This window comes from Podarcis raffonei, chromosome 2 (genome assembly GCF_027172205.1).
Source record: "Podarcis raffonei isolate rPodRaf1 chromosome 2, rPodRaf1.pri, whole genome shotgun sequence".
Taxonomy (NCBI): domain Eukaryota; kingdom Metazoa; phylum Chordata; class Lepidosauria; order Squamata; family Lacertidae; genus Podarcis; species Podarcis raffonei.
The window spans coordinates 66,935,002-66,950,821 of NC_070603.1; the positions used below are offsets into that span (position 1 = coordinate 66,935,002).

The 15,820-nt window shown below is 46.5% G+C and overlaps 1 protein-coding gene across 1 annotated transcript in view; it reads right to left on the bottom strand.

Moving 5' to 3' along the window:
- Positions 1-15,820, bottom strand: part of LOC128403669 (hepatitis A virus cellular receptor 1-like) — a 35,606-nt gene that overhangs the window by 14,991 nt on the left and 4,795 nt on the right. Inside the window, exons 3-7 of the mRNA XM_053368642.1 lie at positions 15,481-15,513; positions 14,733-14,806; positions 13,589-13,718; positions 11,757-11,796; positions 4,451-4,542 (exon numbers count right to left, since the gene is read on the bottom strand). Of these exons, the coding sequence (XP_053224617.1) occupies positions 4,451-4,542; positions 11,757-11,796; positions 13,589-13,718; positions 14,733-14,806; positions 15,481-15,513 (369 nt within the window). The remainder of the gene's footprint in view (positions 1-4,450; positions 4,543-11,756; positions 11,797-13,588; positions 13,719-14,732; positions 14,807-15,480; positions 15,514-15,820) is intronic.

Below are 15,820 nucleotides of genomic sequence, written 5' to 3' on the forward strand. Positions count from 1 at the left end.
AATGAAACAATCACTGAGATGGCTAGAGTGCTGGTGTCAAAAAACTCATTCTGAATCAGACCGGACATGGGTTAGAGCTCAACGTTGAGCCTTCCAAGTGGCGATAGCGACAGCGAATAGGACCTTTTTGCCACCTCTATTGCATCTGCAGAAAACAGCAGCAGGGGTCTCTTCCAGGTGGTTCACCATCAGGGCCCGGTAAGGACCCCAAGATCTCCTGCAATGATTTTGCAAAGTTTTTTTGCAGATAAAGTCGCTCAGATTCGGAAAGAGGTAGACTCCACAAACCTTCAGGGGAAATTGGGAACTAAGGGAAACTTGTTTTCCTAAGTCCAATTGCCCCATGGGGAGAAGAGGGGTAAAGAGGGGAAGAGAGAAAATGGGAAGGGGGGGGGGTGTGTGAGAGAGAGAGAGAGAGAGAGACTATGCAAATTAACAGGAGAGTAGAAGGATGGAATGAGAAGTGTATGCGAGAATAGAGGACGGATGACCAAGGTACATGCTTGTGCAATGCGTGTGAACGGATGGTGCATGGGAGAATGGAGTGGCTCTGCTCCCACTTTGGCCTTATTCATCATCTGCTTCAGCCCCACTCACCACAGGCATGCATGCACCCCTTGGCAGTTTTTGGCAAATAAAGTCGCTCAGATTAGGAAAGAGGTAGACTCCACTGTGGGAGCAGGGCCAGGGTGGGAGAGTGCTGGAGTCCTGTCTAGTCAAGTTGTATGGGATCAATTCCAATCTGTTACCTCCAAGGATGTGGGCAGGCTGCTTGGACGAGTGAAATCAACCACCTATCTCCTTGACCCTGCCCATCCTGACTCATAAAAGTAAGCTGGGAAGGGCTGGGTGATGGGCTCTGCAGGGTGGTGAATGCTCTGCTCTGTGAGGGAGCCTTCCCAGACCCATTGAAAGAGGCGGTCATTAAACCGCTTCTTAAGAAAACATCTTTGGACCCAGGCAATATGGCCAACTATCGCCCAGTCTCAAAGCTTCTATTCTTGGGCAAGGTGATTAAGCGAGTTGTTGCTGAACAGGCATGCCTGGAGGGTGTGGATCACTTGTATCCCTTCCAATCAGGATTCAGGCCTCATCATGGGACTGAAACTGCACTGGTCGCACTGGTTGATGATCTCCGGCAGGCTAGGGACAAAGGTGAAAGCTGTTTCCTAGTTCTGCTGGATCTCTCAGCGGCCTTTGGTCGATGGACCATGACATCTTACTAGACCATCCAGAGGAGCTGGGAACTGGAGGCACTGCTATACAGTGGTTCCTTTCCTTCCTCCTAGGCCATGTCCAGAAAGTGGTGTTGGGGGATGAGTGTTCAGATCCCTGGGCTCTCACCTGTGGGGTGCCTCAGGGTTCCGTCCTCTCCCCCATGCTTTTTAACATCTATATGAAGCCTCTGGGAGAAATCTTCATGGGGTTTGGGCAGAGTGTTCATCAGTATGTGGATGATACCCAGCTCTACCTCTCCTTTAAATCAGAACCAGTGAAGGCGGTGAAGGTCCTGTGTGAGTGTCTGGAGACGGTTGAAGGATGGATGGCGGCTAACAGATTGAGGTTGAATCCTGACAAGACAGAAGTACTGTTTTGGGGGGACAGGGGGCAGGCAGGTGTGGAGGACCTGGTCCTGAATGGGGTAACTGTGCCCCTGAAGTATCAGGTGTGCAGCCTGGAAGTAATTTTGGACTCAGAACTGTCCATGGAGGTGCAGGTCAATTCCGTGTCCTCAGCAGCTGTCTACCAGCTCCATATGGTATGCAGGCTGAGACCCTGCCTTCCCGCAGACTGTCTCACCAGGGTAGTACATGCTCTAGTTATCTCCCACTTGGACTACTGCAATGCGCTCTACATGGGACTACCTTTGAAGGTGACCCAGAAACTACAATTAATCCAGAATGTGGCAGCTAGACTTGTGACTGGGAGTGGCCGCCAAGACCATATAACACCAGTTCTGAAAGACCTACATTGGCTCCCAATACACATCTGAGCACAATTCAAAGTGTTGGTGCTGACCTTTTAAGCCCTAAACGGCCTCAGCCCAGTATACCTGAAGGAGCATCTCCACCCTCATCGTTCTGCCCGGACACTGAGGTCCAGCTCTGAGGTCCTTCTGGCGGTTCCCTCACTGCAAGATGTGAGGTTACAGGGAATCAGGCAGAGGGCCTTCTCAGTAGTGGTGCCCACCCTGTGGAACGCCCTTCCATCAGATGTCGAGGAAATAAACAACTAAAGTATCTGACTTTTAGAAGACATCTGAAGGCAGCTCTGTTTAGGAAAGTTTTTCATGTTTGATGTTTTATTATGTTTTTAATGTTCTGTTGGAAGCCGCCCAGAGTGGCTGGGGAGGCCCAGCCAGATGGGCGGGGTATAAGTAATAAATTATTGTTATTATATATATAGTCATTAACATTAAACAATGATCCTGACTGTGTTGTAAAAATATGTTATTATAATTTCCAATTTCCGATGTGGCTGATGAAGGTTCCTGATGTAAACGATGGGTGTTAATATAAGAAATAAGTTACCACTCTATGCATTGGAATTTATCTGTCTTTGCTTTTTCATTAATAAACCTGTGGTACGAAGTTATTTCTTCCATCAGCATAATAGTCCAGATACCATGTGGGCAATGCAGTGTTGGCCAGTGTCTTACATGATACCACCTATGGTTGAAGAGAGTCAATTCACAAATTGGGAATTCCCAAATAAAACTGCTAATCAACAAAAGACAGGAAATAACCTTTATTTATTTATTTATTTATTTATTTATTAAAGGTATTTATTAAAATTTTCAAAATTAATACAGTAAGAATATAAAAATTCAAAAAGAAAAAGAAAAAAAATGAAAAAACAGAAAAAATACATAAAAATTAAAAACACATTAAGTTCACCAAAATTTACTTTCATTGACATATTTTCCCGACCTCCTCATACCTCCCCTTTTTGTATTCCAATTCAAGTTATTGATTCAGCAAATCCTTAACCATAATTCTTAACCTAATAAATTAACATGTTATTATTTTACTTTTACTCTTTCATCCATTTCCTCAATTTATTTTTGCTAATCTTATTTTCCTTTAATTTAGTTCATTAAAAAAAAAAAAACAATTTTACCTTATCCAAACTTAAACATCAATACTTATACATCAATACATATTCTTAAAACATTCTTTCTAAAGTCGACCATTATTCCCTTCCACGATTTTCCTAAATTTCATATAACCTTTATTTATTTTCAGGGTTTTGCCATGTTTGTGTGTGTGTGATTTAGAAGGACACACATAGTAAAGGACACATAATAGTAAAATCTGAAAACTCCTGGTCTCCAGGAAATGGAAAGCCCGCGTGGAATATAGAACTCAAACTGATATATCAAAATAGTACTTTGAGTGCCCTCTAGTGAGCCACTGGAAAAATTAGAACATAGTTTTCCCTCTGATCTAATCTAATCTGATCTAATCTGTATTAAGTTGTATATCTGAGTTGTCCCTCTTGTTTCCTTCCCCCTCTTTTTTTTTTTAAAAAAAAGATAAAGTTTTATTTTGCAAGAAAGTTTAAAAATTATGGGCAACAAAAAGGAGGAGCACACATAACGATGTAAGCAGATCGATAATTAAGGGGGAAAGGAAACTTACTAAGTGGTGGTACAATACAACAGATTATATCAATCTTACGGAGGCTGTGACTGTACTCAGGGATGTCAGCCAAGACTATGACCATGTGAATTGCATTGGCAACCCTCTGATTTCAATCAGAATACTCAATGAAAGATGTTATCCCAGCACTTGACCCCAAGGACTGGAAAACTGGTTCATCATGTGGAGAAAGATTCCATGTAGTAAAGTTTTCAGCAGCAGTCACATGACTATTTGTTGTCCTTCTTTTAATTGAGAGAACCTCAGTTGCATGATATACATAAAAGACCTAAGAAGTTGTATCTGTGCCTTTAGGTGATGGATGGCCAATTAAACAGACAGTAGGCGACTGTGGCGTGGTTCTTCAGAAGGAGAAACTGGTTATGGCATCCTTTTCCAACTTGATGCCCTCCAGATATTATGCATGGCAAATTTCATCATCCCTAACCACTGGCCATGCTGTCTGGGCTGATGGGAGTTGTAGGTCAACCCATCTAGGGGACACCAGGGTGGGAAAGGCTGGGTTATGGCACAGAGTCAGGCTTCCAATTCTGGTCTGTTTCTCTTACACAGCATACTAGAGGGAAACACATATCAAAGCACTGTGGTATGCATATGTACTATAATAAAGTTGCAGTGTCTCACGCTGTAGAAAAACATGTGAATTTCTCCCCAAAAAGTCTGGCCACCAGTGAATCCGGACATTCTCGTTGTTTTACTGATATCTTTTTGATAGCCAGTCTGCTCCGAGTAACACCTCTTGGTGTAGTTGTCAACACAATCCAAACTGTGCATATTATTCTTATTCTAATCCATCTCATAAATATTTTCTGGCGCACGGACACCAGTCTCCATAACATGTCGAATTCCTCCAGTGGCTGAGCTTGAGATTGCCACCTGACTGGAAAGAGCAAACAAATATAAATCACGTTTGGGCTAAATGAAATATGTGAGGTCATAGCAAATATACTATTGTTAAAGTAACAAGTTTGATCATTCAACAAATCTTAGTATTCCCCAGTTTTTGGAGTCTACCCGCTAGGTTATTCTGACCTAGGACCTGACTCCCTAAAGAACACCGTGTATTGTTATGAAGCTGTTCAGCTATTTAGTTCTTGCAGGAGGGGCCCTTTTGAGGATACTGCCATCTGCAGAGGCCCGCTTGACAGTCATGCACAAGAGCTCTTTCTCCTTATCGCTATCATATTCTAGAACGTGCTCCCCTCAGAGTTACGATTGGCCCCTTTTCCTTGTTTTTAGAAAAGGTATCAAGACACCTCTTTTTAATTTGAACTTTTAAATATTTTTGTTGTGTTGTTGTTTGTACTGCTTTCATTGATTTTAACATTTTTATTTCTGCAAGTAAAGCAACAACACTTGCAATAACACTTGCTGACCCCGTGAGGGGGAGACCGTGATAGAAAGAAAGACAGCCAGTTCTTCCTCACTGATTCCTTCTTTTTTAGTAACTATTTGTTGGTAAAGTAGATGTCAGGGAACTGACATCGGAGCCAGGAGCGGAGGCAAGGCTCCCAAGCGATGCCGGAGAAGGGCCCAGCAGGGAGAGAGGGGACTCATCGACTGGGGAAGGAAATCAGCGTAACACCAGGGATAAAGGGGGGCGGATGGGGGAATCGGAGAGGGGGCTCCAGGACTCTTTGCCGGAGACCAGCGGGGAGAGCACAGGTCCTCCGCTACCCACACCCACCCTGCGCAGAAGACTTCCGAACAGGGAAAGTAGGCGTAGACTTGGCGTCAAAGAACTTCTTTGCTGGAAGAAGTTCAAGAAACGCCCACTGACGGATTCTGCTAGCGACTGAAACAGCCACGAAGTGAAGGGCTGTCCAGCCAGGAAAAGGTTTAACCAGGCAACCTTGCCAAGAGTGGCGGCAACTTACGCACGAGCAACCCCATATAACCATTACAGCAATCCGTCAGTCCCTGACGTTGCTTGTGCACAGCGACAGGCAGGCAGCACCATGAGCCAAACCAGAGGAGCCGGCGCCACGGAGCAAGCAGCTGGAGTGCAAAATCTGGTGGAGAGGAACCAAGATTTGGAACAGCATGTGGCTCTCTTGACGGTGCGGCTAGATGAAAGGCAGACTCAGGATGCACAGGTCAGACCCACCCCCGTTGCAAGGAAGGTACCGGGACTGGTACACAAGTTTGGGGGGAAGCCCCAGGACTATAACGCGTTCCAAACGGAAATAGAGTACGCTTTGGAACTGCAGCATAATGACTTTGCTGATGATGGGGAAAGGGTGGCCTATATTGTCGGGCATCTACAGGACTGGGGCTCGGGAATGGATCAGGCCCCTAATGGCGACGCAAAATGCTGCCTTGAAGGACCTTAGGAAATTCTATCACGTGATGGATACAATGTATTCCAGTGAAGTGGAGCAAAATGTGACTCGACGGGAATTGATGGGGTGCAAGCAGGGGAGCCAATCAGTTAGAGACTACTGGTCGCGTTTTGCGATGCTGATCCACCGGCTCGGGTGGGATCTGGACTCGGAACCCATTCAAATGTTGTTTGAGGAGGGGTTATCCCCAACGGTGAAGGACGAGCTTTCCCGTGCGCCCCACCTGCAGTCGATGGATCAGCTGACCAAGGCTGTGCTTGCGATTGGAGTAAGGCAGGAAGCGCGGGCTCAGGAGAAGCGCGAAGGGAGAGGGGAACGTTGCCATGACTACCGCATTCCTGAAATACCGAGGCAGCCTTCCCAGCCGGCTGAGCCAATGGAAATAGATGGCGCACGCGCACGCGAGGTTTCAAACTCCAGTGAAGGTCGCAAGAAGGAGGGAAAGGATTGGAAAACCACCAAGAAGTGTTTTCTCTGCCAACGGCCAGGACATTTTGCCAGGGTCTGCCCTCAAAGAAAGGCATGGCAAGGGATGGTGGGAGCCGCTGGCTGTGAGGAGGAGGGGGGAAAGGAGCAGGCGCAGGGAAACACCAACGCTTGGCTGCCAATCAGCGGGCACAGCAGCCAGGCCAGCAACCAATAGAAGTGCCCCAGCCAGACCCCCCCAAGGCAGCTATAGCCATAGAAGTGGTGCTAGAACTCCCGAATGGGCACCCAGTTAAGGTGAAAGGGCTGCTGGATTCAGGCAGCTCCTGCAATTTCTTCAGCAAAGACTTCACTCTGGAGCACCAACTCCACCTGCTGCCCCTGGATTTTCCCTTGCAAGTGACCACCATCGATGGCAGAGAACTTCTGGGAGGGGAAGTGACGCACCAGACCCCACCAATGAGAATGAGGGTTTCCAGGCACACGGAGACCATTGCCTTTCACGTAGCCACACTGGCAGGACCCCCAATAATATTAGGGATGAGCTGGCTGGCACTACATGATCCAGTAGTGGCATGGCATCAGCGGACAGTCACCTTTGGGTCAGCTCACTGCTTGGAACACTGTCTAGGGGGGGGGAACCCAAGGATGACCGTGGCCAGGGTGGCTGGGATGGCTGTGGAGCCAAAAGGGGAGGTACCACCACAATATGCTGACCTGCAGGAGGTCTTCAGCGAGAATGAGGCGGATAGACTACCCCCCCATAGGCCCTTTGACTGCCAAATCAACTTACTCCCAGGGGCTCAGCTGCCGGTGGGTAAACTGTATGCCATGTCGGACCGGGAAATGCAGGAGTTGCCGGAATTTATTGACAAGAACCTGAAAAGAGGTTTCATAAGAAAATCAAAGGCGGTGGGGGGCAGTCCGGTGTTCTTTGTGGACAAAAAGGATACTAATCAGCCTAGATTAGTCGTAGATTTTAGGGCCTTGAACCTTGTATCTGAACCCATGACCTTCCCAATGCCCAGGATTGACAACATTTTAACACGGGTGAGGCAGGGGAAAATATTTACTAAGCTGGACCTCCGGGGAGCGTACGATTTGATTAGGATGAGGGAGGGGGACGAATGGAAAACCACCATGTTCACCCCCCTGGGGGCCTTTGAGTACTTAGTTATGCCATTTGGATTACAGTCGGGCTCCGCCTGTTTTCAAGCTTTCATGCACCACGTGTTGGGGTCCCTGCTGTACAAGAACTGTGTAGCCTTTTTGGATGACATCTTAATCTATTCGGACAATGAGAAGCAACATGTCAGAGACGTCAGGGAAGTGCTAAAGAGACTGCAGAAGCACCAGTTGTGGGTCAAGCTGGAAAAATGCCAATTTCACGCCAGAGAAGTCGAGTTTCTGGGGTACAAGTTGTCAGACAAGGGCCTAGCTATGGACCCCAGCATGGTGCAGGCGGTGCTGGAATGGAAGACCCCCAAAACCCGGAAGGACGTGCAGAGGTTCCTAGGGTTCAGCAACTTCTACCGAAAGTTCATCAAGAACTTCGCCCACTTGACAGCGCCCATCACAGATTGTCTCAGTAGCAAAAAGAAGTTCGTCTGGACAGAAGGTGCCCAGCAATCCTTTGAAAGGCTGAAGAAGGCGTTCGCTTCGGAAGAGCAGCTCCTGCACGTGGATCTGCAGAAGCCAATGAGGCTGGAGACCGACGTGTCAGACCGGGCCATCGGAGCGGTACTGTTGCAGCCGGGGGACCAGCAGAGCTGGAGGCCGTGCGCCTTTTTCTCGAGGAAGTTGAGCAAGTCGGAGCAAAACTACACGGTGTATGACCGCGAACTGCTTGCAATTTACGCAGCATTTCGACGATGGAGACATCTGCTAATAGGGGCGCAGCACAAGATCCAGGTGTGTACAGATCACAAGAACTTGGAATACTGGAGGACTGTGCGAGTACTCAACCAGAGACAGGTTCGGTGGGCACAGGAGTTCTCCAAGTTTTTCTTCAAGATCCAGTACGTGCCGGGAGAGGAAAACGTAAGAGCAGAGTACATGGAAGGAGAGGGACCGCCAGAAGTCAGACACGTGTTCCCCGAGAACCGATGGGTGTGTGGGGGAGTGTTGGTTGGGAAACGAGAACTAGCCGGGCTTACTAGAAACGACGAATTCGCTCAAACAAAAATCAGGGAACTCAGAGACGGAAGGGTTTGAGGAAAAGGAAGGGGTACTGTACTACAAGGGAGCGCTGTACGTACCGGGGGAGACCTTGAGGGGAAGGGTACTCAGACAACTCCACGACAACCCAACAGCGGGGCATTTTGGTCAACACAAAACCATGTTGCTTGTCACCAGGCAGTTCTGGTGGCCAAGGGTGAGGGAAGATGTACGGGAATATGTACGGGGGTGCGACCGCTGCCAGAGGGCAAAGGGGGAGAGGGCTGCACCCGCAGGGTTACTGGAACCCTTACCCACACCGGGAAGACCCTGGGAGGTGGTATCCATAGATTTTATGACAGATTTGCCCAAGTCAAGGGGGAAGACAGCAGTCATGGTAGTAGTCGACCTGCTAACAAAAATGTGCCATTTCATAGCTTGCTCGCATGCAGTAACGGCAGAGGAAACAGCCAGGTTGTTTGTGGATCACATCTTCAGGCTGCATGGGGATCCCTCGAGGGTCATCTCGGATCGCGGGAAACAATTTACTTCCCGGTTCTGGAGGAAGCTCATGAGCTTGTTGCAGGTTGAGGTGGGCTTCTCGACGGCGAGACACCCGGAAACCAACGGGCAAGCAGAAAGAGCGAACAGTATACTCCAGCAATACCTACGCTGCTACGTCAGCGAGAGACAGAACAATTGGGTAGAGAAACTAGCGCTGGCCGAATTTGCGTACAATAACGCTGAACATGTGTCCACGGGAATGAGCCCGTTCATGGCCAATTATGGGTGTCACCCCAGGGCCTTCCCGGGGAGGGGGGAGGAAGGGTGGAGCGTACCTGCGGCAGAGCAGTTTGTGGAAGAAATGGAGGCCTTGCACCAACAACTTAAGATGAACTTGGAACGGGCCAAGGAAATTTACAAGAGGCAGGCAGACAAGCACCGTCGGGAAGGGGAGACCATACGGGTGGGAGACCGAGTGTGGTTGTCAACCCAAGGGTTACCTTTTAAGGGAGGGTGCAAGAAGTTGCGGCCAAGGCAGCTGGGACCTTTTGAGGTAACACAGCAGGTAAACCCCGTGGCATTCAAGCTCAAGTTGCCGGACAGCATGAAATTACACCCGGTGTTCCATAGGTCCCTACTCTCACCGTACAGGGAGCGGCGGGAATTCCCGGGGCGAGAGGGAGAAGTCACCACACACCCACAGGTAGAGGAGAGGGAACTCCACAACCAAGCCACGGAAATACTCAATTCAAGATGGTGAGGGCGCCAGGTGGAGTACTTGGTGGCTTGGGAGAGAGAACCCGAGTCAGAAAACACGTGGGTTCCCGCAGAGGCTATCAATGATGGGTATCTTATGGAGGAGTTCCACAGCCTGTTCCCAGATAAACCTAAACCACTAGCGAGATTCTGGGAGGAGCAATTTGGAACCACAGATGATGAAGAGGATTTTGTGGGTTTTCCTGCCTCCGAAGAGGAGGGAGGAGAGGCGTCAGAGGAAGAGGAATCGGACTGGGAGGGCCACCCCGCGGGAAGAGATCGGAGCGGGTGGGAAGCGGAGTTTGAATCCTCAGAGGATGGCGACAGCTCCTTCCGGGGATTCCCCGCATCGTCGGCCGAGGAAAGGGACAAAGTTGGGTCAAAAGGTCAGGCCGGGGGTGGAGGGGGTCCTGGGGGGGAGGTGGATGTCAGGGAACTGACATCGGAGCCAGGAGTGGAGGCAAGGCTCCCAAGCGATGCCGGAGAAGGGCCCAGCAGGGAGAGAGGGGACTCATCGGCTCGGGAAGGAAATCAGCGTAACACCACGGATAAAGGGGGGCGGATGGGGGAATCGGAGAGGGGGCTCCAGGACTCTTTGCCGGAGACCAGCGGGGAGAGCACAGGTCCTCCGCTACCCACACCCACCCTGCGCAGAAGACTTCCGCGCAGGGAAAGTAGGCGTAGACTTGGTGTCAAAGAACTTCTTTGCTGGAAGTTCTTTGCTGGAAGTTCAAGAAACGCCCACTGGCGGATTCTGCTAGCGACTGAAACAGCCACGAAGTGAAGGGCTGTCCAGCCAGGAAAAGGTTTAACCAGGCAACCTCGCCAAGAGTGGCGGCAACTTACGCACGAGCAACCCCATATAACCATTACAGCAGATCACTTCCTTTCAGGCTTTAGTTTCTTCCTGATTCTTCTCCAAGCTAGGGGTACTGTCTGGGTGACATGTAATACCTATACTCAGAATGGCTTTGGCTGCCTTGGGTTTGCTGTGAGGCATCTTGATGCTGCTATGAACATGCGCTGCAGCATCCAGGCCATACACCTGAGGTCTATGTCACCTCCCTGCCAGCTCCTTACTTTTTAAAAAATTCAGAAGAAGTGTCGGAGAGGGCAGATGTAACAATCCCATTACAAATCATACACAAACAGAAACAATCTGGGCCCAATTAAGGATAACCTGAGGAAGACTTGTTTTCTGAAACCATCAAAATTGTACCTTATCAACATCTCTAGAAATAACTCAGGACCAAACAAAATGGACAAATAATGGTCATATGTTTTCTAGTGCTGAACTGAAAGTTACCAAGTGAGAATTCGTGGCTTGAATTTTAAAATCTGGGGGACAAAACATATCCACAGCTTTGTGTTTTGCTGCAGCCACCACCAGTTTTGTGGCAACAGCATTCTCCCTCTCCCTAAAATAATTACTCTGCAAATGCCATAGCATTGTTCTCAAGGATGTACTGAGAGATAGAAATGGTCACCAGAAATAACTCAATATACCCAGTGGGGTGTTTGGGGTTTTCTTTTTTTACCTTTTCTTTAAGCAGCAGACCATTACTTCATTTCATAATCTGCTTTTGAAATTCCCCTCATTTTGAAAATTGGTATTCAGGCCTACCCTTCTGTCTGCTTCTCATAACTAGCCCCATGTGGCCTTGGGGGTGCTGCTGTTTGACACACATGGAAGTATTTGCATGCTTTAAATCCAGGCCTATAAACATCCTAATGTAACCCATGGTGTTACCTTATATATTTCCAATGAATGTGAATATGTAGCACACGTGCTGAACTCTCCAACTGTAATATTACTTCACTTTGTACCAGAACAATTGCAAGTTGTAGAATTACTATAGCATCTACTCTTCTTAGCATTAAACTAGAAACAGACTTGAATAGTAATTACCTTATAGAATTACTCATCTTCTGCTTCTTGTGTAAATACCCTGTGGGATGTTTTTAAAAAACATAAATAATATAAAAGGCAGTTGCTTTCATTAGATTAAGAGTGAGACTATTATAGAGGAACTACCAAACAGTACTTCCTGATATTACTGCCCTCCAGAAAGTCTGTCCTATTTCCATATTTGTATGCAGCAAGTAAATCATCCTGATTTTGCTAGTAAGGCATTACCTGTAATATGTTTGCACTCTCGTTGTTCCAAAATCCATTTTGATGAAAATAGGGCAATAGACAACCTGGTTACTATGGCAAGGTGACATATTGTCTCTCTTCTCTACTCCGCAGTATTAGAATAATGAATTACAGTAATTGGCAATGAATACCGTTTGTGTTTATTGGTATTAAAAAATGTTAATTATTAACTATATATGGTTGTTTGTAAAAGATGCTATGCTTTTAGTGAATAACAACAACAAAAACAAGGATTTTTGGCTGCTATAACATCTGTGGACTGGACTTATTAAAAGCAGAGGTGCCAACTTGAATAAAATATTGCGGGGGCCGGTAAGCCCCACCTTACATAACTGCTCTCATGATGTGGCACACACATACCATTTGAATAGCAATGCCCATCAACTTTGCCCCCCACCCCCCAAATATTTTACTGGGTTGCCAAAGACTCCTCTGCCCCTAGGATTTGGCTCCTCTGCTAGAGGCATAGAAAAGTTGTAAATTGACAGGCGTTGCATGCAGTGTTGGCATGAAAAGCTTTGTTTTTATATTGGAACAGGGATGGAGAACTTGTGGTCTTCCACATGTTGCTGGAATTCAGCTCCCATGAGCCCCAGTCAGCATGACCAATAGTCAGGGATGATGAGAGCTGTAATCCACAAATTTAGCAACTCTGTGTATAGTTTACAAAAATTCATTAACAAGAATGTATGACATTTTAACAATTTATAATACAGTAGTACCTCGGTTTGCAAACTTAATCCATTCCAGAAGTCTGTTCTTAAACCAAAGCTGTTCTTAAACCGAGATGTGCTTTCCCTAATGAGGCCTCCCACCACCGGTGCCCTTCCACCATTCGGCTTCCGTTCGTAGACCGAGGTAAAGTTCACTAACCGGAACACTACTTTTGGTTTTGTCGAGTTCTTATACCAAATAGTTCGTAAACAGGGCTATTCGTAAACCGAGGTACCACTGTACATGAAACCTTAACTAATATATACAATGCCAAACTAATAACCACATGCACAACTCAATATCTCAAAGCCAAACAGTCCAAATATTTCTGAAATACGTCCATGAGAACTACTCTCTATGTGTGTACTTGTGCTCTCCAGAGCAGATTTGGAGGGCACATGAGGGCAGAGGCGTGGTGTGATGGGCCAGGGAGGCCATGACCCTGGGCACACACCTGACTGTGCTCCCACAACAGGCACGGAGTCCTGCTGGCAGGCGAGTTTGATTAGTGGGCAGGTGGATAGAGGCAACGGGCAAGTAGCCTGTTGAAGGCGGGCTCTGTTCATCCTCTACCCAGTCTACCAGGAGGTGCAATACTTGCCCCATCCCGGGAGCTGGCAAACCCATGCTACGCCACTGCATGAAAGGAGGGGAGGCAGAAAGACCCATTGTGCTAGTGGTGATCCTTACACTATTGGGACCTTGACATAGCGCTGCATTGAATACAATCCTTTAGTCCCACAAATATTGACTAATAATGATACTGCATCTCTTCCAGCACTAGCCCTGAGAGATTCTGTCTTCCCTCCCTCATTTGCCAATGTTGAAAAATATATAGCGAAAATCTGCAAAACTACAGGAATACTTACACTTAAGTGCCAGCATTGTCACAATGAGCAATAATACTACTGCACATGTTCCAGTGCCAACATATAGGACTGTCCTTGAAGGTTCTTCTTTTCTTTTCTCTCTTAGTGTGGTAAAATGTAAAGAAATATTCTGCAAAAAAATATATACAGAAATGACCTCACTGAGTAGAAACTGAAAAGTGCAATACAAACACTTATGTCCAGATATAACAGATTACCTTTCAAACAGAAATGGAATTAATAGGGTAATTTAGATGAGGTGAGCTAATCTGCTAGGAGTGTTATAGTACTGAAAATTATGCTTGTGCTCATGAAATCTGATGAGATACAGTACTTTTCCATGTATAAGACAAGGGTTTTTTTTTCTTTTCAAATGATCTCCAAACTGGAGTGGAGGGGGTCGTCTTATACATGGTTAGTGCAGAATTGGCACGGGGGATTGGTCGTTTTCGGGAGCAGGAGATTGTCAGTGGTGTTTGGGTGGGTGATTGGTGGCTGCGGCAAGCACTGCTTTAAATTTGCTGCGGTGGTGGCAATGGGGTGTGTGATTTGCGTCATCTGTTGTGGTGCTGGCTGACGATTGGTGGGTTTTTCAAGTTGCACTGCTTGTTATGGCAGGTGAGTAGTTTTTTGCAATCCCCCCCCCCAAAAAAAGCTCAACAACTCTGGGCAAGCTCCCCCCATTTTCTTAAATTTGAGGCATCTTATACACGGGGGCGTGTTATACACAGAGAAATACGGTAAATTATGATCATAAAGGAAAAATGTCTGTTTTATATATCCATCTATGTGCACAGTACTTTGCAAAGCAGAAAAGGACGCTTTCAATCTGAGAACAAACACAGGGAAAGACAGCAGGTGGAGGATGGAGGCAAGATAAAACAAGAAAGAATATTAATTTAGTTATACTTAAGCTTAATAGCATGGGGCATGGGGAGCATGGGGCGGGTAAGAGAGTCTGCCAAAGGCTTCATGTAAGAGGAAAAGAAGAAGTCATTTATTTATGGTTCACTCACCAAAAATGATGGATAGCAATAACAAGAAAGAACAATATTTAACACAGATAAGTTCTGGAAGGACATTTTGTACCTATAAGTTATGTAACATTTCCATCAATCTGCAAAGAAACCATGCAGATACTTACATCCTGTGGGGATTGTGTGCTGGACATCCATCTTGGTTCCAAAGCAAAGTAAGTTTCAGTGAAGTGTATAGTAGCTGGACAAAGCAAAGATAAAGCGGCATACTCATTCATACAACCTGGATTCGCAGTGTTGGTGCTGACCTTTAAAGCCCTAAATGGCCTCAGCCCAGTATACCTGAAGGAGAGTCTCCACCCCCATTGTTCAGCTCGGACACTGAGGTCCAGCGCCGAGGGCCTTCTGGTGGTTTCTTCACTGCGAGAAGTGAGGTTACAGGGAACCAGGCAGAGGGCCTTCTCGGCAGTGGTGCCCAGCCTGTGGAATGCCCTCCGGTCAGATGTCAAGGAAATAAACAACTATCTGACTTTTAGAAGACATCTGAAGGCAGCCCTGTTTGGGGAAGTTTTTCATGTTTGATGTTTCATTGTATTTTTAATATTCTATTGGGAGCCACTAGAAGGGTGGGGTACAAATAAATAATTATAATTATAGCTGTCTTTGTCTTTGAAAACATAAATGGATGTTTCTGGATGATGAGTCCCAAGTTATATGCATGGATAAGAAAATCTAGTGTTGTCAGTTTAAAATGGGAGTTAAGCACATTCACTATTTCTTCTAATTTATTCTTTCTTCTTTTCTTTCAGAGTTACAGTCAACACTTCATTTCATTTCACTCCACTCCATGCTTCACTAGACTTGAGACTAACCAATGGAGACTAACAAATTCACAATCCATCTATATACATATACCTGGTACTCTAGCTGTAGTTGGACTCCAGTTCCCTGATAAAGAAAAAGAACAGACAAGTCAGTTGCACCATACCATATTTAGCAAAAATGTAAATCTTTGCTGTATTACAGGGGTAGTGAACCTCTTTGAGCCCAACTACCTGATTTGTACCTGTCCAACCTTCCAAGGGCCATAGTTCTTACAGGTATGTCCTGTTTAGAAGAAATTGTCTCACAGACCATTTGACAGGACCTGGCAGGTCTATTTAGATTGCAGGCTTAAGGTTCCACACTACTGCTATATTAGCTTTGGGTACAAGCCCCAAAAGCATTAGATACAATGGAATATATTTAGCACTTT